The 26,431-nt window shown below is 32.8% G+C and overlaps 1 protein-coding gene across 1 annotated transcript in view; it reads right to left on the bottom strand.

Annotated features, from left to right (window-relative positions):
* Nucleotides 1-5,053: 5,053 nt before the first annotated feature.
* LOC137615950 (G protein-regulated inducer of neurite outgrowth 1-like) overlaps nucleotides 5,054-26,431 on the bottom strand; it is a 68,368-nt gene continuing 46,990 nt past the window's right edge. The window contains exon 4 of the mRNA XM_068345633.1: nucleotides 5,054-5,164. Within this exon, the coding sequence (XP_068201734.1) occupies nucleotides 5,054-5,164 (111 nt within the window). The remainder of the gene's footprint in view (nucleotides 5,165-26,431) is intronic.

Below are 26,431 nucleotides of genomic sequence, written 5' to 3' on the forward strand. Positions count from 1 at the left end.
TCCTCATGTATATATTAGTCTACTTTTTAATCTTAAATTATTTTAAGTTTTTAGTTTCAATTTTCACATGTACAATTTATAATTATAATTACAGTCCTTTATTAATTTGTAAATATAATATATTTCTACAACACTGATGACGAGACAATACGTCTTGAAAATTTTGGCCAATAAATCCAAATAAGGTTTTGCCAAATTTTACCCATTATATTCCTTTTAATTCTTCGGCGACCTAGATGCCCCATTTTCCCTATTAATGAATCATATATATACTGTATATATATAAATTTATATATATATATATATATATATATATATATATATATATATATATATATATATATTCAATTTCTCATTCGTTTTGTGATTGAATCACACGAAGCCACAATGAAAATTGTTTTCATCTAAGAAAACCTTTTAAATAAGTTTTTGTGAAATCAACACATATCATTAAACTAGAAATATTGCTTAAATGTCAATGATAGTTTCATAATTATTTCAATGTTATACATTGTTTGGAGATACTAGTAGTTTGACATAATGGTATCGTACTAGCATACATTCAATATACTCTACTTTTCCTCTTCTTTTGCCTTCTTTAATCGTGCAGATATTGCAATGAATCTATTAAGAACTACTGTGAAAATCATTATCAGAATCTCGGCCGTATAAATTTTCTTAAACTTCATTTCACTCATAACAGTTCATTTCTATCAACAAGTCAATATCTACTATATAAATCCTTATCCCTCGCCATTTAACATTTCCATCAGTACAAAGCTTATATTTGTTTTGTTTTTTATAGCTCCTTGTACTTCATAGTTTGAGTTTCCTTTTCAGCTTCAGAGTTCCCACATGGTTGTCAAATTTCACAGGCTTCATTCATACATCCTCAGTGTCCCATTGAACTCTGCATCTCTCTTGACAAGGCTTCTAACAAAAGCCTCATCAATTCAGTAAGAGAACATCCATAAATTGACTTTGATTGCTTGATTAATTTGGGGTTTTCTAGCATCCTGACATCTAAGGTCATTGACGTCAATATCATTTGTTATAAATAAAGAATAAGAGGAAATTCCATTCAAAGCAATAAAAGCAAAGATGTCCTAATAAAAGTTAAATAGCCTAAAGTAAACCTGCTTCTGAAGTAGATAAAAAATATCGCTACCTTAGTACAACACAATCTACCCAAGAATCTTGGCATGATTGAACCTGTCATCCTCACCAAGAGCTTCAAACAGATATTTATTTCTCAAGGTGCTAAAATTGGGGCATTCGGTCAACAAGTGCCTCCCTGTCAGGGATACCAAACAGTCGTCGCAATATGGCTGGTCATCAGAAACTCGTGTAATCTCTTAAAAGAGAATATTCCTTCAGTCCTTTTTATTTTTCTCATCAAGATGCGAGTGTGCGTGTATACGTATGTTTATGCATGGATCTTTGAGGCTCAGTGGATCCAACGTTACATCAAGGAGTGAGAGACCAAAGTTCACATAGACTGGTTTATATTTGGAAAATCTATTATCCCTCTCATGATCTTGGCAGCGAATTTTAAACCTAGCGTTCAGAGTAGTATTACTATTATTACTTGCTAAGCTACAACCCTAGTTGGAAAAGTAGGATGCTATAAACCCAGGGGCTCCAATAGGGAAAATAGGCCAGTGAGGAAAGAAAACAAGGAAAAATAAAGAACACTAACAACATTAAAATAAATATCTCCTATATAAGCTATAAAAACTTAAACAAAACAAGAGGAAGAGAAACTAGATAGAATAGTGTGCCCGAGTGTACTCTCAAGCAAGAGAACAGTGGAAGACCATGGTACAGAGGCTATAGCACTACCCAAGACTAGAAAACAATGGTTTGATTTTGGAGTGTCCTTCTCATAGAAAAGCTGATTATCATAACTAAAGAGCCTCTTCTACCGTTACCAAGAGAAAAGTGGCCACTGAACAATTACAGTGCAGTACTTCACCTCTTGATAAAAGAATTGTTAGGTAATCTCAGTGTTGTCAGGAGTATGAGGAGAATATGTAAATAATAGGCCAGACTAGTTGATGTACGTGTAGGCAAAGGGAGCATGAACCGTAACCAGAGAGAAGGATCCAATGTAGTACTGTCTGGCCAGTCAAAGAACCACATAACTCTCTAGCGGTAGTATAGTTTTAATGATCATAGTAGAAAATTACTTAACTCTCGGGCGAGGACGAACGAATATGCATGCTCCATTAAAATGAAATGTACCTCTAATGACCTGACCAGTTAAGGTAGTACCTGATAGTTAAACAAATGTGGTATAAACAAACATGGCAGTGGTCACCAAACCAAAATCGAAAATGGCATACGGTTAATAACTTCATCCCAAAAGACTTGCTGAGAACCGGAAGGTTTATGATGAAAATGATAGATACACATACATACACATAAAACACGCTTGTTTACAGAGAGCAAACTCCATCTTTCCTAGACTTTTCTCTGAAAGGGGCTTTCATTTTCAAAAGTGATAAAATACGGCACCCTTGCCATCCCATAAAAAGCTGGTTTGCAGACGGTTAAAGACAAAAAGAAAAAACTGTCCTTTTCTTCTAGTTTCTGTTAATGTGCACATTCATAAAGGGGCCCTGTAACCCATCCCATTAACTTCTCAGCCAACAAACATTTACTGCGATTTATAACTTGTCCATGTAAACATGTTTGTTATATATGTACAGATGTATTTATAATCGCGTTCTAGAGTACACATACTCGCACTCAAGCATAAAGAGTTGTGGCCAAAAAAAAAAAGAACTTTCTTCGTGAACAACTGTGGTCATTATTGAATAATTTTTACTGTCCTCTTAAATTTTACAACTATTACATTTCATAACAAGCTTAAACATGAGGTCTCTCTCTCTCTCTCTCTCTCTCTCTCTGTCGTGTAGTGTTATAACCGATCATTTCCTTGCGACCTTCACCTTCATCGACAAGCGAATGCAGTGCCTCCACACCCCTCGGTATCAGCCCTTAACCCAAAGAAACAACACCTTTCCTTCACGGTTGTGTCTCTTCTCTTCCCTCCCTCCTCCTCTTCTTGTTCTTCTCCTTCCCACTCTACTCGACCTGCCCTCCTCTGCCATCATCCTTTCCGACTCCATCTTCAACGAGACCAGGCGAGCGAGGCTATTGGACAAATGGCTCAATTTGGTCACGCGCCAAAGGCAGGCAGCTTGTGTTCATACTGGAAGAAGACCCCGGGTTCATTCTGTTACTTCCACTGCCAAACCAACGATGCCAAGCGCCAAACCATGGATGAACGCTGATGAAGGTGCTGAAGGGAGAGGCAGGCAAGGAAAGGCACTGACCGAAGGGACGGAAAAGAGGCGCCAATGGAAAATGACGAATTAGAAAGGTGTGGTAAACTGGAATTCTCTCAGAATGATACAGTTCATAATAAAACAGCTGAGAGAGAGAGAGAGAGAGAGAGAGAGAGAGAGAGAGAGAGAGAGAGAGAGAGAGATATTACGTTAGTAAATATGTAACATTATACACACACACACACATATATATACATATATATATATATATACATATATATATATATATATATATATATATATATATATATATATATATATATACACACACACATATATACACACACTAAATTCCGTAGCATGTTCATTACTGACAAAATAAACATAATTCACAAAAAATTCAAAAGGTTCATAATCAAAACACTTTTCTTTCAGCCACTCTTATCCCGTCGTTCCTCACCTGTTTGTAACAAATGATTTATAAATCAGTGTATATGGATGACATGACCAATTATCAACTAAAAAGCATAATTTCATCTTGACTCACCATCCCTCGTTAGGTAATTACTATCAAACTCTATCATAATATATACCTGAATGAGTTAGAAATTATTTGGAATATATCATTCAGTAGAGCTAATTAAGGCTATCATCCCACTAGACTTGAATTTGCATCAAAATGGTACGATTTTCTAAAAATAGTCTGTGATGTTGAACGTAATAGTTTTCTAAGAATAAAAATAAATGAAAATTACATATAATGATAATCGACAATTTGTTCGTATTATTTGAATTTCGCCTTGGATGGTTTGTAGCTCAACAAGACAGGAAGTGTTATATAATAGAAATTAAAAGATATTATATTTTAAGCAAAAAAAAATTTTCTTTTAAAATGTAAGGCTGCTGTTCGAAAAACACCCAAATAAATAAAAAGTTCTTTGATATTTAAAATCCTTTTAAACGGATAATTATCAGAACACAGGTTTGATACTCGTTATAAATGAAGTTAAATAGTGCTTGCTAAAACCACAACCTCCAAAACTGTTGTTTTCCAAAAAAGTTGCATATTATATTATTAGAATCAACTCTCATTTAAAGTACTTATGATCTTTATAAAAATATGCTTATTTTAGAAATGCAGGTGGCTCAGAAAACATTCTGCAAAATCTTTTAAAAATACTAAGGTTGTAATAGAGCTGTATACATATGCATGTCTGGAAATGGTTTAATATGTTCCTTTTGCTATACATTGTGGTGACCTGTTTGATAACGTCCTTGACTGGTTAGAGTCACGATCAAACTCGTTAGTTCATTCATTGGCTGAAGCCTTACCATACTTGTGAGCTAAGATTAGGGAGTTTGGGGGAGCCTATATGTCTACCTGCTGAGTCATCAGCTGTCATTGCCTGGCACTCCCTGGTCTTAGCTTGGATGGAGAAGGGCCCCTGCGTGGCCGCTGATCATATGTATATAAGGTCAGTCTCTAGGGCACTGATCTGCTTGCTTTGTAATATCACTGTCCTTTGCCACTGCCGTTCATGAGAGGCCTTTAAAACCTTTAAATGCCTTAGTGAAGATATTGCAAAGACCATTAGGGTTCAACACTCGTAGAAACAAAGTAAAAAATTTGAACAAGAAAATTCAAGGCTTTTGAATGAGAGCGGTCGCATTTGTTGGAAGGGCCATTTATCTTCTAACAGACATAATTCAAAAGGTTAGATTTTGAATTGGAATATTCATTAACGCTATATTTAGTGGGGTTATTTGATAGTTATTGACGTTGTTATTCCGTTATTGACACGTACAACTGTGTTTCTGAAATTGATAGCATTCATGACACTCGGCTTTTCTTTGTTGGTGTTGTTACTCATCTGAAAGTTAAAAATATCAGCAATATAATCACGAAATCATAGACCGCTTGCCAGAGCCATACGAGCCTGCCAAGCATGTTTAATTGCGATCGAAACGAGCCTTGGTGGAGCAAACATTCATGTCAACAAGCTTTTGAAAAAGAGTGGTCCCATTCGGCGGAGGGAACCCTAATCTTCGAATGGACAGGATTTAGATCCCTATTGTTCAAAAAAAGGGGTCATTTGGACAGGCTTTTTTTCATAGGCTACGCAAATTTCATAACTCAAAGCCACTAGCAATTGCATTAGATTTGAAAATTCCACAAGATGAAAGGAAAGAATAATTATCATTGAGGCACATAAACTTAATGCAAAATCATCTTTTAAGTGGGGTTAGGTTTAACAAAACATAAAATTATCCAGTAAATCATAGAGTAATGATTCGTGTCTTTTTAAAATCGAGGAACTGAAGGGTAGCTATGCTTGCAACCTTGTTAAAAAAATTATAATAATAATCTCTCTCTCTCTCTCTCTCTCTCTCTCTCTCTCTCTCTCTCTCTCTATATATATATATATACAATTTGTTGAAAGGTAGTGGAACCAAATGAGGTGTGTATCAAATGAAGGCTGAGGAGTCTAGTAATCAACTTTATTAAAAAAAAAAAATTATCTGACAGCAAGGTAAGGATATTATTGTATTGTCAAAAATTAGCGCAATAAGAGAGGGTAGCAACGACATTACCGAATACGGTAGAGAAATTTTAGTTGGCCTCTTTATTAAATAATATTGAAGCTACCCAAATCAATTTTCTATTTTAATTTTATTAAATAACCAAGGACGCAACTCTTAATCACTTAACCTCACAGTGGACATCATGAAATCTAAAGAGAATATATTTCTTTAAATAAAAACTTTGGCAATAAAAAGATTTTGTTCATAAGTATTACGGCCCTGAATTGAAACGTGTGAGAGAGAGAGAGAGAGAGAGAGAGAGAGAGAGAGAGAGAGAGAGAGAGCACCCTTCCCCAGGAAGGCGTAAAACCAGAACACTGTTAAAGGCAAAGGCACTCAAGCCAGAACTTCTGCAAAAATGGAAAGTGTGGTAGAATAGTAGTTCCCGGGGTCATGACTCTTCAGGGCCATGAAAGAGGCAAGACAGGAAAAGGAAGGAGAGAAAGGATGGATATAAAAAGAGAGAAAAAACTTAACTCTTCCGTCATCTACAACCATAAATAACAAGCCCAAAGGGTCCACACAAAAACATGCCGTATAAACCCACAAAGGAATACGTCTACTTGCTAGCAATAACATTCCTACAGCCCCGCCGAGGATAACTGTCCAATGGAGAAATCACTTCAGTAATGTTTCCATCCACGGCTAGATTTTCAGTGTTCACTTCAAATTAATAATTGTTCATACTTTTATTTTCTATACTAGTTACCACAATAGAACATGTGATTTTCTGTTAATCTATTCACGTTCTTTTTTCACGATACTAATTCTAATAAATAATAAAGACATTTTTTTTTTTCTGACGGTCTCTTTTCCCTCTATACATTTCTTCTTTTATCTATCAATCCTTTATTTTTTTTGTAGAAAATTATCTACTATTTCTGTGGTTTATATTACACAGGCAACATATAATAATTCAATTTTATACGAATAAATACCTTTGTCTAAGGACTGGTATTAGAAAAATAAAAGAATGAAGTCAATCACACGCTTTTTTGTTTAACTGCTGTCCTAAAGATGAAATTTCGAGCAGCCTTTAATATATAATTCCATATATCATTTCATTGGCAAATGATTTTCATGGTTTCACCTTACACTTCCATGCTAGAATTTCGTAAGTACAACATCCCCTAGTCCTTGACAAATCAGCCCCCCCCCCCCCCAAAAAAAAAATCTTTTAAAGTGTATTAACCTTTTTACAATATATTTGTCTTATTTCAATATGTTTTATCAATAATACATATATAGTTATTCTAAACAGCATTTTACATAGTCGTTTAACTGTGAGACTAACTTTTATTGTAACAGAAACGTGGGTTTAATAGCCCGTTCAATAATTGTAACTTATCTTTCCTCTTTTTCAAAATTATAAATTTCACACTTAAGATACCATCACATAAGCTTCTCTCTATCATATTTCTTCTTATCACTTGGTTTCATAAAATTGTTAACCAGCATTATAATCCTTTCTCATCTCTTTAAGTCAGCTAAATTTAGATTCTAGATTTTGAGACTATTTACTCATGGCATGACTCATGGTTTATCATTAACCAAAATAACATAATATTCATATGATGTTACTTTTGTTGCAATTATTCGCTCTACTTTAGTTACATTATCTTTCATAAAGCAGCAAGTGTTAATGTCAGTTGTATTAAAGACTGAACCTTTATATTTTCATATAAAACAAAATTAACAACTTGTTCATTTGATATGATTAAACATTAATATTATTTGCTAGGACTAAGATTCGCCAAACATAACAGCAGTATGGTCTTGATAATTTCTGAAGATATTCTCAAAACTTAAGACTCATGTTAGTTCGTATAAGGATATGCAATGACCGTATAAACATGAATTTCGAAGTTCGTCATTATATTAATCGAAGTGATCTGCTAAAGTATCAAAAGGATCAATATAAACTATAAGTTGTACATTTCTGGATTGTCACATAGTACATTTTACCATAACCTTATCTTGCATTAATATGTCAGCTGACCTAAGATCCCTGACACTCAACATTCTAAATTTATGTACTAAGCTATGAGTGAAGTAAAAAACATTATGAAAATTCTCATAGCTAAATGCTCATTAACAAACAAATGTAGAGGAAACAATTGAATGTACTTTTAAAACCTTAAAAAGAAGCTAATTCCTTGTCACATATATCACGTCATGTAAAGTCAGCATGGGACCTAATAATTCATACAAATGTACATGACCCCTTTATAAGATAATGTTTAGTTGTTGGCAAACCGTCTCATTTTCTTGATTAAGTCACCATCCACCAACACCACAATTGATTACTTCATATTGTACCTTTACTACATTACATTTAACATGAAAATCAAATTCTCTACTGTTTTCTAGAAAATTGAAAAGAGATTCCATTAAGCTCTTAACATCAGGATAAGGAAGCTGGATTAGGAAAGACGTCTTCTATGACTTTACGCTCCGGTCGCCCCCAGGTAATTAATCATTCCAAAGACTCTATTCCATTTAATATATTTCCCGGTAACTCCTTGAAACCGTATGGCGCTGATGTCTATTTTGGAGTATGTTCTTCAAGTGAAATACCGATATTTCTTCCAGCTTCTCTTTAATTGCTCTGATTTGTAGGCCAATTTCTGGCATCTTTTCATTAGTCATATTTCACTTTCTGGGAACAGATTTGAATCTAGTGAACAAAAATCTACAAAATGGCAGTATACTTTGATAATTTAGATGTATATTATTATTATTATCACTTGCTAAGCTATAACCCTAGTTGGAAAAGCAGGATGCTATAAGCCCAGAGGCCCCAATAGGGAAAATAGCCAAGCGCCGAAAAGAAACAGTAACATCAAAATAAATATTCCCTACATAAAATATAAAAACTTTAACAAAACAACAAGAAAAAATACAAAGAATAGTGTTCCCGAGAGTACCCTCAAGCAAGAGAACTCGAACCTAAGATAGTGGAAGACCATGGTACAGAGGCTATGGCACTACCCAAGACTAGAGAACAATGGTTTGATTTTGGAGTGTCCTCCTAGAAGAGCTGCTTACCATAGCTAAAGAGTCTCTTCTACCCTTACCAAGAGGAAAGTAGCCAATATACAATTACAGTGCAGTAGTTAACCCTTTGGATGAAGAAGAATTGTTTGGTAATCTCAGTGTTGTCAGGTCTATGAGGACAGGAAAATCTTTAAAGAATAAGCCGTAACCAGAGAGAAGGATCCAATGAAGTACTGTCTGCCCAGTCAAAGGACCCCATAAACTTTTAGCTCCAATATATGTTTAAGATGATTAATTTTAGCAAATGCAACCCCAAGAACACAAACAGATAAAAACACACTACAACCCACCAACCTTTAGTAATGCGTTTCAATTACGTGATACTAACAACATCCTTGACAGATTTACACCTTTATAATAGAGTGTACAGAAATAGTAAAAAAATCACCAATCCAAAACTTTTCAAAACCCTAATGAAGAAATTTTATAAGCAAGATCTTATTGAAAAGAGCATCATTCTGTAGGAAATGCAATCAAACCTACAATTTGCAAACTTTATATTTTGGAGGCTTGGAATTATAATTTATTTTCCAATAATGGAATGAAAGGTTTTCATTCATTATGAATCGTTTTTTGTTTGCCTAACCTCTCTTGGTTCATTTAATTTCTGGGTACCGTCTGAGCGGTTGTTGGTTATACTAATAAAAATGAGAGAGAGAAAGAGAGAGAGAGAGAGAGAGAGAGAGAGAGAGAGAGAGAGAGATTTAGCTACTCAAAATAAGAAAGCGTCATCAGTAGATATTTAGGGAACGAGTGTTATTTCTAAAAAAGAGAATTTTTTGTAATGTTTTTGTTAATTAAAAAATTCATTTGCATTTTTTCTAAAAAGGACTTCAGTCTTGAAACTCCATAATAACCCAAGTGATAAAGGTGATCAGATAGCATCAAATTTATTTCAGACCTGGCTTAAAGTTTATTTATATATCTCCCTTGTTCCTTTTATCAGTAATCTATAACTATCTGAATTATTAAAAAAAAAATTACCCCCCGAAATTTTTTCCTTATATCGATTTAACATTAACTGAATAACAAAACGCTTTAAAATAAAATGGATGTTTCACCGTGAATAAAAAACGGCTTCATTTAGTTTAGCATTTTAGAGACTCCCATGAACATCTCCCAATTTTCTTATATTCATACAGTACATCCTTTAGATCTTTTGATTTGCTAATAATTAGTCACTGGAATTCAAGTAATTCCGTTAGAATTTTTTATATCCAAGCAAGTGTTTCCCACAAATCGCGAAATTGTACTTGGTGTAAAATTTCCTTAGATACGAAAGCTAATCTTTCAAAATTTCTTTCAGCATTCAAACAATAAATCTATGTAGCCTCATCTTATCATGAGGCTCTGGTAATCTAAATGACTTTAATTTTGCCCCTGATATATAGCAGATAATAAATAAAAAATATTTAATATAAAAAAAAAAAAATACCACAAAAGAAAAAAAAAAAACCGTTTCGTGAATAAAGTTCAGGTGGCTTCAATGCACAAATTCAATATAATAAATACTTTGCATGACCATTTATAATTAACGTAGTTAACAAGAAATAATATCACTATATGCAAATTTTCCCTTGAACCACTCTAATTATGTCGAGAGACCTTAAACAAGAAAACATGATCCTGTACAAAGCAATCTGATTCTATTAATGGAAAGAACGTGTAACATCCACTACATTTGCATTTGCCTTCTATCTAGGTCCATCCTATTTTATCCCAGGGAAAAGTCTGGTTGCCATCCCCACCTTTAAATCTTTAAAAGAAGAATAAAGAATTCACACACTCAGATGAGGGTCCATTGAAGAGAACCAATACTATTCTCTCTCTCTCTCTCTCTCTCTCTCTCTCTCTCTCTCATTGAAGAGAACCAATACTATTTTCTCTCTCTGTCCAATGAAGAGAACCAATAGTATTCTCTCTCTCTCTCTCTCTCTCTCTCTCTCTCTCTCCTTGAATAGAACCAATACTATTCTCTCTTTTTGTCCAATGAAGAGAACCAATATTATTCTCTCTCTCTCTCTCTCTCTCTCTCTCTCCTCCCTCTCCTCTCTCTCTCTCTCTCTCTCTCTCTCTGTCCATTGAAGAGAACCAATACTATTCTTTCTCTCTCTGTCCAATGAAGAGAACCAATACTACTCTCTCTCTCTCTCTCCTCTCTCTCTCTCTCTCTCTCTCTCACTCTCTCTCTCTCTCTCTCACTCTCTCTCTCTCTCTCTCTCTCTCTCTCTCTCTCAGTAAGTAAAGAAAAGTTGTTTATGGATACTAGTTAAAGTTCGAACAAAATCCAGTCGTTAAATCGAATTACGCAAGTTAAGGAAAAACGAAAGGGTCTGATATTCGTACCCACGAAATAATAGTAGAACTTGGTGTTTGGATGTCATTATTTACAAGAAACTTTGAAAATCGATACGTACATGATGTCCACATTCAAGGTAAATAAATGCTAACAGATAACATTATCACATACATACGTTACATAAACATAAGAAAAATATACTTTCATCTGACTCATAAAGAAAACAATAAACAATCAAACTTAGAATATTCAATGGCTAGTACAGTGGTAACGTGTTTGCCTAGCATTCGCATGGCAGCAGGATGATCCCAGCCCGGGACCGAGAGTTTAAGCTGTTTACTGGAGAGACCACTGCTGTGGTTGGGCACCGCAGTAGGGGGTTGGGCTTGTCCGGCTGACGTTCTGGTGAGCATCTATTCTGATGGAACTGGAACTGAAACCAGACACCTTTAACCTTTAATGAGATAATATTGCAACAATGCACACTATTTTAAAGCAAGCTGGCCTTATATCATTTGTTATGACCAATGAAATAAAGAGAATATGTGCATATATATATATATATATATATATATATGCTATTTTGGTATAGTGGTTTTCTTAGGCAATTTTTATCAAGTCCAAGAGAACTTGTGACATATCACACTAAGACGACATTAGTAATTTTTCTTGGCTTTAGGGCTAGACTTTTGAAGGAAAAGACAGACTTTACAACTGTGGTGTTACATTTACTCACCTTTTGCAGATAGACGTTTCATCCAATAACTAATGGCTATACTCAGGCCATCCTTACAAAGAAATAATAATCTTAACACAATGGTAGGGCTTCAAAAAAAAAAAAAAAAAAAAAAAAAAAAAAAAAAAGATATGTTGTGGAGAATAGGCTCTAGAGGCAAGCTGTAGATTTACTCTTGCTGGAGGTGAAGTCATAGTCTGGAGAAACTTAAACATCCACCAAAGGCTCCTACAGTCTGATGCGTATAGTTTCAACAATCACTAGCTGCAACTTTCAAATAAGATCATTTAATGAAGCCTTCTTGACGTGTGCATGAACAAAATGCCGACATATGATCGCATAATTTTTCCTTTGCCTACACATGCACCGATTAGTCTGGCCTACTCTTTTCACATTCTCCTCTTGACAACACTCAGATTACCAAACAATTCATCTTCACTCAAGAGATTATCTACTGCACTATAATTGTTCAGTGTCTACTTTCCTTTTGTTAAGGGTAGGAGAGACTCTTTGGTTATGGTAAGCACCTATCCTATAAGGACACTCCCAAAACAAATCAGTGTTCTCTAGTCTTGGTTAGTGCCATAGCCTGTGTACCATGGTCTTCCACTGCCTTGGGATAGAGTTCTCTTGCTTGAGGGTACGCTCAGGCACACTTTTCTATCTTGATTCTCTTCCTTTTGTGTTTCTTGTAGTTTTTTATAGTTTATATATGATATGGCTATTTTAATATCGTTACTGTTCCTAACTTATTTCATATTGTTCGTTACTTCCCTTGTAGTTTATCTATTTACGTATCTCCTCTCTTCACTAAGCTATTTTTCCTTGTCGGAGTTTGTTGGACTTATAGCATCCTGCTTTTTCAACTAGGATTGTAGCTTAGCAAGTAATAATAATAATAATAATAATAATAATAATAATAATAATAATAATAATAAGCTATAAGTCTTCTAAGGGTTGTTCTGTAGCCAATGTAGTATATATTGGACTTGCACCCCTTTTGAGCACCTGTATTTTGAAACTACATTAGTTATAGACTCCTTCCATACTCTGGGGTCATAACACTTTGTCCTCACGAGGGAAGCTACTAGGATGGGCTTGCTTTAGACTTCCAGTCTCTCAGCAGTATTTTTTTCCCAAATGGCACCATTCATTTTAATTTCAAGAGAAGAATTCTTATAATACCCTCCAGTTTTTGTCTTTAGACTGTTCTGTAGTTTACATTGTGATAGATATTTACATCCTTATTGTTTTTATCTTTGTTTTTCTTTACCTGAATCCTGGGCCTGTGTAAAAAGTTCATAAATATTCATCCGTATTATTTACTATATGATTTTGCTTGGTTATCCATCGTTTGTTAAGGTCTGCCTCATAGGTTCCGACTCTCCATGGACAACTTTCCAATAACTGTAATGTAAGAAGCCCCACTAATAAAAGAAACAATGCAAGACATCTTGTATAAGTGTGGTCACTCTCCTTGTGTGTTAAGAGAGAGAGAGAGAGAGAGAGAGAGAGAGAGAGAGAGAGAGAGAGAGAGAGAGAGAGAGAGAGAGAGAGAGAGAGAGATAGAGAGAGAGAGAGAGACTTTAAAAAAATAATGAAGACAGATGTGGTATACTTGATTTGTTGATTCTCAACAAAGATATCAACGAAAGGAAGTTTATACTTCTTGTAAGCTTTATGACTGGGTCTTTTATTTGTGATGAAGATCTTATCCCAATATCTTTCATACATTCTAGGCTTTTTGCGACTCCTAAATGTTCTTTCTTCCACAGCTGCCAAATCCATGTTGCCAAATAGAACTCCAAATAGAAAAATAGCTAAGCTATAAACCTAGTTCAAAAAGCAGAATGCTATAAGCTCTAGGGCTCCAACATGGAATATAGCTAAGTGAGGAAAAGAAATAAGCAAATAAATAAGCTATATATAAGAAGTAATGAAAAATAAATATCAAGATAATCAACAACGTTACAATTAATGTGTCATAAATAAACTATGAAGATAGACTTATGTCAACCTGTTCAACATAAAGTTTGAACTTCTTTAGTTCCACATATTCAACTGCTACATTAGAAAGAAATTTCCAAAGTAGGGTTACAGCTGAAATAAAACTTCTAGAATACTGTGTAGTGTTGAGCCTTATGATAGAGTCGGCAACATTATTAGAATTAACTGCATATATAGTACTACGTACAGAATGGTAGTCTTGGAAGATCCGAATGCAAAGGATGGTCAGAATTATGAAAAATCTTATGCAACATGCATAAAGAACTAACTCGACGATAACTCAACGATAGTGGCAGAGACTAGCAGTAAGATCAGGAATAAGAAATTTAATAAATCGTAAAAGTTTGTCCATCAAATTAAGACTAGAGTCAACAGCTACAGACCAGACAGAAGAACAATATACAAATATATATATATATATATATATATATATATATATATATATATATATATATATATATATATATATATATATATATGATCCTCTTAATACCTTCTCCCCCTGGTTAATCTTCCCTTTCTCGGAGATGAGATTCTAAGAATTTGTGAAAAGGCCGTAGCCATATGCTTCTATGCCAAAGTATTGTTTCATGAACTCAAGTGATAAAACTTTGAGGTATATATATGTGATTTACAGTCCCATAACTACTCATATGGAAATACCATCAGTATATTGAGACTCATTATTGATGGAAGACGTGTCTAAAATAATAAAATCCGCAAACCTATGTATGACGAAGTCATCAAATAGCTAAAGGGGTGAGGTTTGAAGACTCATATCGAAAGTCATTAAAAGAAACCACCAAAGGTATGTAATAAAGCAGTGTTAAACCAGAAGGACAAAATCACAATTCCTGCCACATTCATCTTTAAAATCATGGATTAACCGATTGTAATGTAAAACCTATGCAACTTTAGTGTTTTTTCCAAATACTGCCACTTATGTTTTTCATATTCTCTGATTTGCTCTTCTTTCATCTTATATCATTAAACCCTTCTATTCTTCCACCATCCTATCATTAAACCCTTCTATTCTTCCACCATCCATAATAATACTTATTGCTTCATCTTCATTGTTTCCATATAACTTTATTAACTACTATGAGATTCAGGGCCTCTGTAACACGGTTTTTTCGCAATAATTTTTTATCTATGAATCTCATAAATATAACGCTTCTTCAGAATGCACATTATATCGACATATAAATTTTGACTATATTCTGCATTACGTAGGTTGAATAAATTTGGTACTTATAATGTAAAAGTGACGTTTTTTGAAGACAGGCCAACTTACTCAGAGAAAAGCTTTCGAACGCACTCGTTACGTAACTTATGACGGCATTTCTTCCCTCTTTCTTGATCAATGATTGGCTATACGTAACGAAGGCTATACCTCTGCCAACAATGACACAAAAGTTGAAATAAAAGCAAAGCAGTACACCTTTATGAACTCTGAAACCTCTCCACTGATAATTGTCATAATGAACAAACCAACAAAATATGTTAATAAATACAAAAACACTTCGATTATTAGTCTAACTCCCAAATAAGTTTCCTAAGAAATTACAGTCTACTTTATAGGTCACAATCAGATTGACAAGGTGTTGGGAATAGTTGGTAATTTTCAAAAACGTTGTAGACAAGCATGATTTGATAACTGCTATATCCTATGTCAAGCAATTTTTATTTATTGTCTATCTACCTACCTATTTACTGTAAAAAAAAAAAATAGACGGTACCGTATTTTGGCTTTAAACCTTCACCAATAATTATCGTCAGAATGATGACTTCATGAGGCTCCACCCACTTTGGCCTCGTTATAATTCAGGATAACACTGAAGGCTATCATGGGCATTGTTGGATAAGAAAATTTAAATTCTGGATATAAAAACTCATTTCTCGAGTAGTTTTAAGAAGTGCTAAATGATCCTCAAGGATCCCAGCAGTTGGCCTGAACGTTTAATTCATTTATACTACTGTTGCGGCATTACTGCTACAGTAGTATTACTACGCTAGAACAGATACCCCACCCACATTTATGTATCGTTCCGCCATTCATAAAGTCTTTGTAATGTTTTTTTCACTGTGCAATAAGCCATGGCCTCCTCAGAAATTAAGTTTAACATTAGATGATAGGTTATTTCATTAAGCTGACAAATTATGGCAACTGGGTATGTTATTGCCGATGTTGAAGCTAAAGATAAAGTATGGTATCATTCCTTTATTGCATTATCATCTTTACTACTATTTGTTTTGCTACATATAGTAATTATTTTAAAGGATAAATGAATTATGTTCACTTTACTTCTATAAATTCCCATTAGATGTACAAATAAAACTCCTAAAATTATTCCTGATTTATTTACAAAATGCAGTCATGCCCAAAACATATATGGTCGTACGGCCTAAGAAGAAGAAAAAAATTTATATCGGATGATCCGTTGGTCTGATGGAGAGTTTAGCACAAAATTCTTATTTTAACAAAAATAGTTATATAAAGACTGTTTACGTACAATCTCTCTCTTTCTCTCTCTCTCTCTCTTGGTGGCATAGTGAATAGTTAATGGAAATGTTCAAAAGCCTGAATGACATTACAAGTATTATAATCATGTTACGCTAAATACAAATCCGACCTTAAATATTGGATTTAAACTAAAAACTGAATAATTACCTATTCAGGCTATAGTAAATATGGCCACGGGCTTTCTCTTGACTGTATAAAGTTGCAAGTCGTAAGACAAATGCAGTTTTGCAACCACGGGGGGCAATTCCAAATCATGTTAGCCATTCTTGACTTATGGTTTTCAGAGCCGATGGAACAAGGTGAATGGGTGTCTGGTGGATGGGTGGGGCAAAATTTTGTCAAAAGGTGTTTACATTGCTTACGTAATGAATGTTTTCAACTATTGGCTCGTAATCACTGGCCATGGCGTCGGCTACATCATTTTTACTCTATAAAAATTAAAACTATCGGGTTTAGGTTATTGATAATGCTAACAAAATTTGTGTGTGGTTGTAAAATTACATATGTCAACTTTCAGCTACATCCAATGCTTTGATAAGGAGCAAAGTCAAAAAAACCGTGTTACAGAGGCCCTGAATCTCATAGTAACTCTGGCTAATATGTACTATAAATTTTCTCTTCTTACACAATTTTAAATCTTTTTTACTAGTTTCTTCAGTTTATCTTCACTGAATCATCTTAAGAACATCAAACATCCCACAATCCATTCAAGACACATTCAGTTACTTCATAACTTCACACCTATATCCATTATCCTTTTCCGACTGTTTGTGTCAATTCATCCATGAAGATGTTGGACCAGCATGAAAAAATGGAATACCCTTGTCTCTGATACACTTCCAACAAACTAATCATTTTACTTACTCCATGTTCTATTTCATGTTTCACTTCGTTATAAAATATTCCTTTGGTATCAACAAACATTTGTCGATACCAAACGTTTATACCACCTTCAACATTGCCTCTCTATCGATTCTATGACAAATCTTCCGATGTTTCTTTCTGCCCCATCCATTGTTCTTCCCCAATCAGTTGTAATAAAGTCTTCTTTTTGTAATCACAATCCTACCATACATGTTCTCTGACATAGTAAGTATTCCAAAGACACAACAATTCTTAGAGTCACCTCCATTACCTATTAACTTTTTGTAAAAAAAAAAAAAAAAAAAAAAAAAAAAAAAAAAAAAAAAAAAAAAAAAAAAAAACACTCTTCTAACAGACTTCTAAAGGACTTTACCCACCTCTATATCGATCCAACGAAGACTTATCAACTACCCTATGACATTATCATTGTTATCTGCAGCATCTACCTTGTAATCCCATCAACTCCTAGATTCTTTCGTTAACTCTAAATGACCTTTATTACATACTCAACAGTCACATTCAGAAGAATTTTCAGTCTTGCATCAATTACTTCCATCTCATTTTTGTTCACCATATTAACCTCATTTGAAAAACACTACTTCACTCAACCTTCTTCACCTTTCCCTTTGAATTTACATCTATGAAAAATTAATTTAATCCTCTCTAAAGTTATCATTCCCTCTCACTTGTATGAGTTCATTTTTGGAAAGCTTTTTCTTATTTTACTGATTCTTGATTAACTTGCACATGCCCTTCTCTTCCAGCATGCAACTGTTACGAATAATCTCTCGAAGGGCGAATTATTAAGTTACTGTAATGTAATTGCTGAAAAGGCTACAGGTTAACGAACTAAGGAATTTTGCGGGTATAGACTGGCATAGAAAGACCTTAAACAGATGTAATTGAAAAGACATGCCTGAGGCCTTTGTCCTGCATTGGACCAATAAAAGCTGATGATGATGAGGATGATGATAATGATGAACGTAAATGAATTGTGATTTCTAAAGAATCTACTGAGACACATACAAATCTAATGCAATTATTATGGGGTCGGAGAAATCTATGGCGATGTAGGAAATCTAGAATACTTTGGAAGGTTCTAGAAGGAAAAACCATGCTTACGTGGAGTTTAGAAAGGAAGTGACGTCATTTGAAATGAGTCTCGATACCGAAATTATGTTCTATTTTAGTAAATAGGAGTTTCTTTGTGAAAGTGTCTCTATCACGAGAATATAAATATTTCTAGTTACTGCCAAAAATATATTATGAAAATATATTGCTCTTTAATTACAAAGACCCTTACAAGATCATTTAAGGAACAAGGTGTTTTCAAGGTACCACGTGACATAGCCATATAATATGGACCCAAGGCAAGTTTTGCACATTTCTGGGCAGTAAACTTGAAGTTTACAACGTCCTTCAAAAGTTAAGTTAACCTTCGGCTATGCATACCTCTGTCCTCCCATACGTTTCTGATCTCGATAATTAACATTATTGTGTTTGAATTCCTCAAGTGTTAATATAACTGTCAAAGCCTAGTACTATTTTTGAGTTTTAATAGCTTATGGTACTGACGTGTTAATATAACTGCCTTAGCAAAGTACCATTTATTATTTAAATTGCTTTAAAGAAACGAAGTGTTATAAAGTATATAATCGCTGTTTTGACACTCGGTCTAACTATTAATACTAAATTTTTATGTACCTTGCTATTAACGATATTCCGTTGTGAATTAATCTGTTGATCGAAGACAATAGTATGATTTGTAACCGTGCCCTGAATGTAATAGCACATAAGTGTCTTCTGTATTTCTTTAAATGAATACAATACTTTTGAGATTCCTCATGATTTACCACATGCGAGTGTGGATCGCTATGTAAAATTATGACTATGTAAAAGATGTAATGTAATATCATCATACTGCCTGTACTTTACTGACGCCATCATACCCAGGATGTCTGTATATATATATATATATATATATATATATATATATATATATATATATATATATATATATATATATATGTATATATATATATATATATATAGAGAGAGAGAGAGAGAGAGAGAGAGAGAGAGAGAGAGAGAGAGAGAGAGAGAGAGAGACTATATGCATGTATTTGTATGTGTATGTACTGTAATTTCCTCGTGCAACTTGTACTCCACATAAAGGGCGTTGATATACGAATTAAATCTACAAATATCTCAACGAGGTTTTAGGGTTAAAGTAGCTAGAGCTGCTAGACCGAGCCCTTTTTCTTGACCTTCGCAATTGGTAATACCCATTTACAGTTTGGTGTACTTGAGATAATAGCTGAGATCAAATGCAGTCTCAAAAATTCGCCGCGTGAGCGCTGAACAATGTTGTCAACGCTTTCATCCCCGAGTGTACAGTTGGCTTCATTAATTCCGGTACACTTCACGGGAAGTTAGGGGACGTCAGTATACCGGAATTAGTGAAGCCAACTGTACCAGGGTGGTAGGACGGTGATACAGTGAATTTAGCCAAACCAACATTTCCTAATGGGATTAGCTGAGCTGCAACAACGCAAACACGCGCAAACATATATATATATATATATATATATATATATATATATATATATATATATATATATATATATATATATATATATATATATATATATATATATATATATATATATATATAAAATATATATATATATATATATATATATATATATATATATATATATATATACACACACTTTAACATTTGAAATATACTTGTAAAATACAAAATATTTTTCAATTTAGCCAAACCAACATTTCCTAATGGGATTAGCTGAGCTGCAACAACGCAAACACGCGCAAACATATATATATATATATATATATATATATATATATATATATATATATATATATATATATGTATATATATATATATATATATATATATAAAATATATATATATATATATATATATATATATATATATATATATATATATATATATATACACACACTTTAACATTTGAAATATACTTGTAAAATACAAAATATTTTTCAATAATCTTAAGGTTTCTATATTTACATACGCTAAGCAGGAAATATCATACATGAAGACCGTTAACTAAACATGAAAGCTTTGAACATAGAATAATAAAATGTAATTGGATTTTTCAGAATACAGAAGTATGTTTGAAAAAAAATCAATATGTTGAATTCATATATGTATATGTATATATACATATACATATACATATATATATATATATATATATATATATATATATATATATATATTTATATATATATATATATATATATATATATATATATATGTGTGTGTGTGTGTGTGTTCATATATAAAACGAAAAGTTACTGACACCAAAAATTATATCTGATATACGATGTCCATTAAAATACATATTAAATAAATAATAATTGTATTATATATCGGAAACCAAAGGACACATATATACATATATATATATATATATATATATATATATATATATATACACACATACATACATACATGCAAACATACATACAGACAGAAGACATCCATACATATATATGTGTGTGAGTGTATGTATATATATATATATATATATATATATATATATATATATATATATATATATATATGTGTGTGTGTGTGTGTGTGTGTGTGTCTGTGTTTTAAGAATGTCTTACGCATACGACTATTGAGGGCTGTGATGGTTGAGCAATGGAATTACAAAACCGTATAAAGGTTATGACGAAAAACATTGGAAATATATATGTATATATATATATATATATATATATATATATATATATATATATATATATATATATATATATATATATATGTGCGTGTGTGTGTATATATAATATATATAAATATAATTATATATATACATATATATATATATATACATATATTGTATACATATGTTTGTGTGTATGAATATATAAATATGCGTGCGTATTCATTAATAAAGGGCGTCTTGTACATCATATTGCAGAGAACATCTGGGCTACTAGTGGAATGGCTCATGAGACCCTCTGAAGCTTTATGGGAAGGGTGGAGTTGGAATCATTAATGAGCTCTTGTGAAGTTTTGTGAAAAATCATCCTTGTACTCCAAAATCGATGAAAAAAATTCCATTTAATGAAAATTTCAAATAACCTTCAAGTTTCCATACATCAAAATTTCTTAACTTTTTTTTTCAAATATCTTTATATTTCCAATGTTCTTCGTAGGTCTCAGCAGACACATACAATAATTGTATAGTGTACGTAAAACGACATGCTTAAAAAGCACTATATATATATATATATATATATATATATATATATATATATATATATATATATATATATATATATATATAAATATATATATATATGTATATACATATATACACATATATACACATGTATACACACACACACACACACACACATATATATATATATATATATATATATATATATATATATATATATATATATATATATACTGTATATATATACATATATATACAATTATACATATATACATATATATATATATATATATATATATATATATATATATATATATATAGATTGATAGATAAATAGATATAGGTATGTGCGTGTCTGTGTTCATTGTCTCAACCTACCCCGATATCAAGCAATCAAGAGCGTAAAAAAGAAGATTAACTTGCTGCTGAACTTATCAGACTGTTTTCAAACACGGTAATTAAGTTGCAAGGGGGAATTGCTTAAGGTTAACCTTGCATTCCACGGCAGTTCTCTCATCTTACACTATTGTTGTGAGTTGAAATTCTCTTTCTGAACAAAGTTTTTTCTATACTGCTACAGTATACCAAACCTTTATTTAGTTATCGCTTATTTTTGAGATTCATATGAAATGTATGAGCTCTCGTCTTGTATCAAAAATCCTTTGGCATTAATGTCATAACCAAGTCTCTTATATCAATTATTACATCCTGAAAAAAAACTCAAGACAAACTAGGGAAAAAAATGCTATATATTTCTTGATACGAATTTTAATTCAGGTAAGTAGACGCTTGGCAATAAGAGGTTTATTCTCCACACGTACATGCACCAAATGATTGTTTATGGATCTATGTATAATATTCATAAATTTAAGAGATGAATATAAAATATCTCGGGTATTGTTTGAAATGTCACCCAAAATTATAATGCTCCTAAGAAAATTAAATCAAAATTAATTTAAAGTGATAATTTCTAGGGAATTATGTTCAAAACACTAATAACATATAGAAAAAATACCTAACTGCAAGCTCAGGATTATTAGGACATCTATCCATATTATTTAAGAATATTTTACTAAATATGAATGTAAGAAGAACTTAGGAAAAAATAATATTAATAACATAAATGCTCTAGATAACAAAAGAAAAAAAAAAACTCACGAGAAGGGAAAATTCCAGTGGTCAAAAAATAAGTATTATGAAAAAGTATGACATTTTAAGACCTTCACCTATATGTCTATGAACAAAAATAGTATGTACAGTATATATATATATATATATATATATATATATATATATATATGTGTGTGTGTGTGTGTATATGTATGTGTGTATGTGTGCGTGTATGTATACATGTGTATTTTCATTTTCATATGCTTAAGAGACACAGTATATTATTCCTACTTGCAGAACTAAACAGCTTTCTTTTTGTATTTAATTGGTTTCTTTGTGTAAAAGTATTGTAGCTATCTCATTTTCGTTTGGTTCTTTTGTCTTTCCCTTTATCAATTTATATACCCTATCCTGGTAAGAGGGAGACATATATATTCACAAATAATGACTATTGAAAACCTGGATAAAACAGAGTAAAATAGAGCAGGAAATGGAAAGAGAGGAGAAGAAAGGAGAAGAAAGGAGAGGAAGATATATGACGACATTACAGGAAAAGTGAAAAGAAAAAGTGGGCGGAGTCAACGTTGAGTCTTCGCCAGCGGGGCCTGTCTTGAACTCGTCATCAGAAACGCATCCTTTAACTCCTCCCTGGCGCCCATTGTGCTTTAACCAGTTCCAATATCTTTCCTACTCTCTACGATTCCCCTTCGCTACTTCTTTTATTTATTGTTCCTTTTCCGTTTAATTTACCTTGAAGAGAAGTGCAACTTTGCTGTTGTATTCTTAAAGAGTTAAACATTAGATTGCAAAGAACATTTACTATATTCGGAGAAATTGAAAAGCTAACCTTTTATTTCGCTCTTCCTCTTTCGATTCCCTTTATTGGGTCATTAAGTATCATAAAGATGCAATAGATGCTGACAAATACCGAATACAATATCCTCTACTTTACTAGTTCTATTTTACCTTCGAGAATTATAACGACTAGAGAAGATACTTGTTTTATTTTTGCCCAAAATTTTGAGAGAGAGAGAGAGAGAGAGAGAGAGAGAGAGAGAGAGAGAGAGAGAGAGAGAGAGAGAGAGAGAGAGACCCGATATACAAATATCTCTCAGTTCAATTCAGTTTACAAATGGGGATTGCCAAATCATAATTTATACACCGATAAAATTATCCATGGGTTACAAATTATACATTTGACATGATATTTTATAAGGTAAGGTTCACCATCGAGTGGCTTAAGAGAATTAATTTTAGTACAGAAAGTTCTACTTGCTGGTATCCACCGTGAAACAAAAATACGAATAGAGCAGACATTATGGTACCCAAACCAAGGTATATCTCAATCACAATTGAAAATTAGGGATTTGATATCTAGAGAGATCCATTTCATTTTTATCTCCGCCAACGAAGTTGGAAGGAGGTCATGTTTTCGCCCCTGTTTGTGCCTTTGTTCGTCTGTTCGCTTGGTTGTGAACAACTTCCTGACCACAATTCTACTCAGAATAATGAAACTTTCACGGATTAATTGTTATGTTGTGACGAGGAAGTGATTAAATTTTGAAAGTCCTGGGTCAAAGGTCAATGTCAATGTCGAAAAAACGTCGGCCGAATTAACCCTTACCTTAACTCCAAGTTCACACATGGTTGTCGCACAGATTTAACTTGCCTTGACCTAACAGGTCATACAGGCTAACAGTTGTTGCTATGACTGCCACCGTGGCGGAGGTCTGCACTCTCAGAGTGCTTTTCTAGTTTTCCCTGTATTTTCCTACACACACACACACACACTCACACACACACACACACACACATATATAATATATATATATATATATATATATATATATATATATATATATATATATATATATATATATATATATATATATATATCTTGCATTCTATCCCACAAAATGCCGGCCTGTCAGTCACGATAAGAACACGATTTAAAAGAAGAAAATCGTAACGCTTGGCCATTAGAGGTAACAATTGCCAAGCTGAGTCATTCAGTTTACTAATCTCCCCTGAGCAAATGGGAAATTTCTGTGGTCTTACAAATCTTGTGGGAATTACGGGTCTGTCCTTTGACTCATTGTAACCTGGGCCAAAATAGCAACTGACAACATCCGAGGAGGAGACAAAGGGAGATCAAAGTACTGAGTTCTTGCTTAGTGAAACACCTTTTGACAGATGATATTACATTTTTTATAAAATTTAATTCCACGACGGAAATTAAGTTATTAAAGGTCATTTCGTTTATCCTGTTGATATTGAAAACAAAAGAATTATCCTATACCTATGGTATAATAGGAATGATAAGCCTATATAAAACTCTTGTGACACTTTAAACTCCAAAATAGTTAAAAGAGGAAACAAATTCAGTTTTGTTCTAATTATACATACTTAAATACAATATCCGGATAGGATCTAAGAAAAATTGGTAGAAATCATCACGAAGAAAGTTTTAAATTATAACAATTACAGAATCTTTATATAAAGATATGCTCTGTAGATCAGAAAATACGCTAATCCAAAACTGTTACCAGCTCATCTATTAGAAAGTGTAACCAGTTTCTTGATCAAGTATTTTCAGATGAAAAAAAAAACAGCGTTACTTCATACAGTCAATTGACTAATAAGAATTCTAACTTTTTCAAGAAAATAAAGACTTTTCCTCATGGACAGAGGTTGGTGACAAAATAAATAAAATCAATGACAACAACAATTACAAAATCATTTTCAAGCGCGATAATAATATCAAGAGACAAAAAGATAGAATTATATAATCGATATTATCCTCAACCTAAAAGTCGGCTCAATGGATTTAAAAAATTAATGTATGCATTTTTTCGAAAAAATTGTCTATACAGAGCATAGATTATAATTTCAGTGAATATATATATATATATATATATATATATATATATATATATATATATGTATGTATATACAGTATATATATATATATATATATATATATATATATATATATATATATATATATATATATATATATGTGTGCGTATGCGTGTGTTTGTGCGTGCGCACGTGTGCGTGTGTGTGGATAAAATAGCCCGATTTTTTTATTTGCATACGAATACTCATTATAATTATATTTTCATAAATCCTTATTATGATTACTAACAAGTCCTCAGCATCTGGTTTTCCGTTACGAGAATTCAATCGCCTATTCTTAACTACATATCATTAGCTTATTTGATTAAGATATGATAAAACCCAATATTCCTTACAAATCCTACGTTACCCTCTAAGTTTAATTTTTCCTCCCGAAATTCGGAACGCTGCTATACTATACTCAAGCGAATTACACATATTTTGCAATCTCGTCCATCAAAAATACATCGGTGTTCCTCCTTTCAAAAGACCAATTTGTAGTTATTTTATCAAGGACTCGACTGGCTACGTTATTCAGCTGTAAGTCTTATTCACTACACTCATTTCTTATTCATATCTAAACAATTATATCCAGAAATGGAGACGTATGTTTTCAAGATGCTAGGTCTGTGAGAATAAAAAGCTGATTTACGATTGAGCGTATCTTAGTGGGGAAAGGAGAGAGAGAGAGAGAGAGAGAGAGAGAGAGAGAGAGAGAGAGAGAGAGAGAGAGAGAGAGAGAGAGAGAGAGAGCGGAGTCACCTTACCAAGATGACAGAGCCATGGCCCTGTAAGAGGAATGTCATATATATC

The sequence above is a fragment of the Palaemon carinicauda genome, chromosome 22 (genome assembly GCF_036898095.1).
Source record: "Palaemon carinicauda isolate YSFRI2023 chromosome 22, ASM3689809v2, whole genome shotgun sequence".
Classification (NCBI taxonomy): domain Eukaryota; kingdom Metazoa; phylum Arthropoda; class Malacostraca; order Decapoda; family Palaemonidae; genus Palaemon; species Palaemon carinicauda.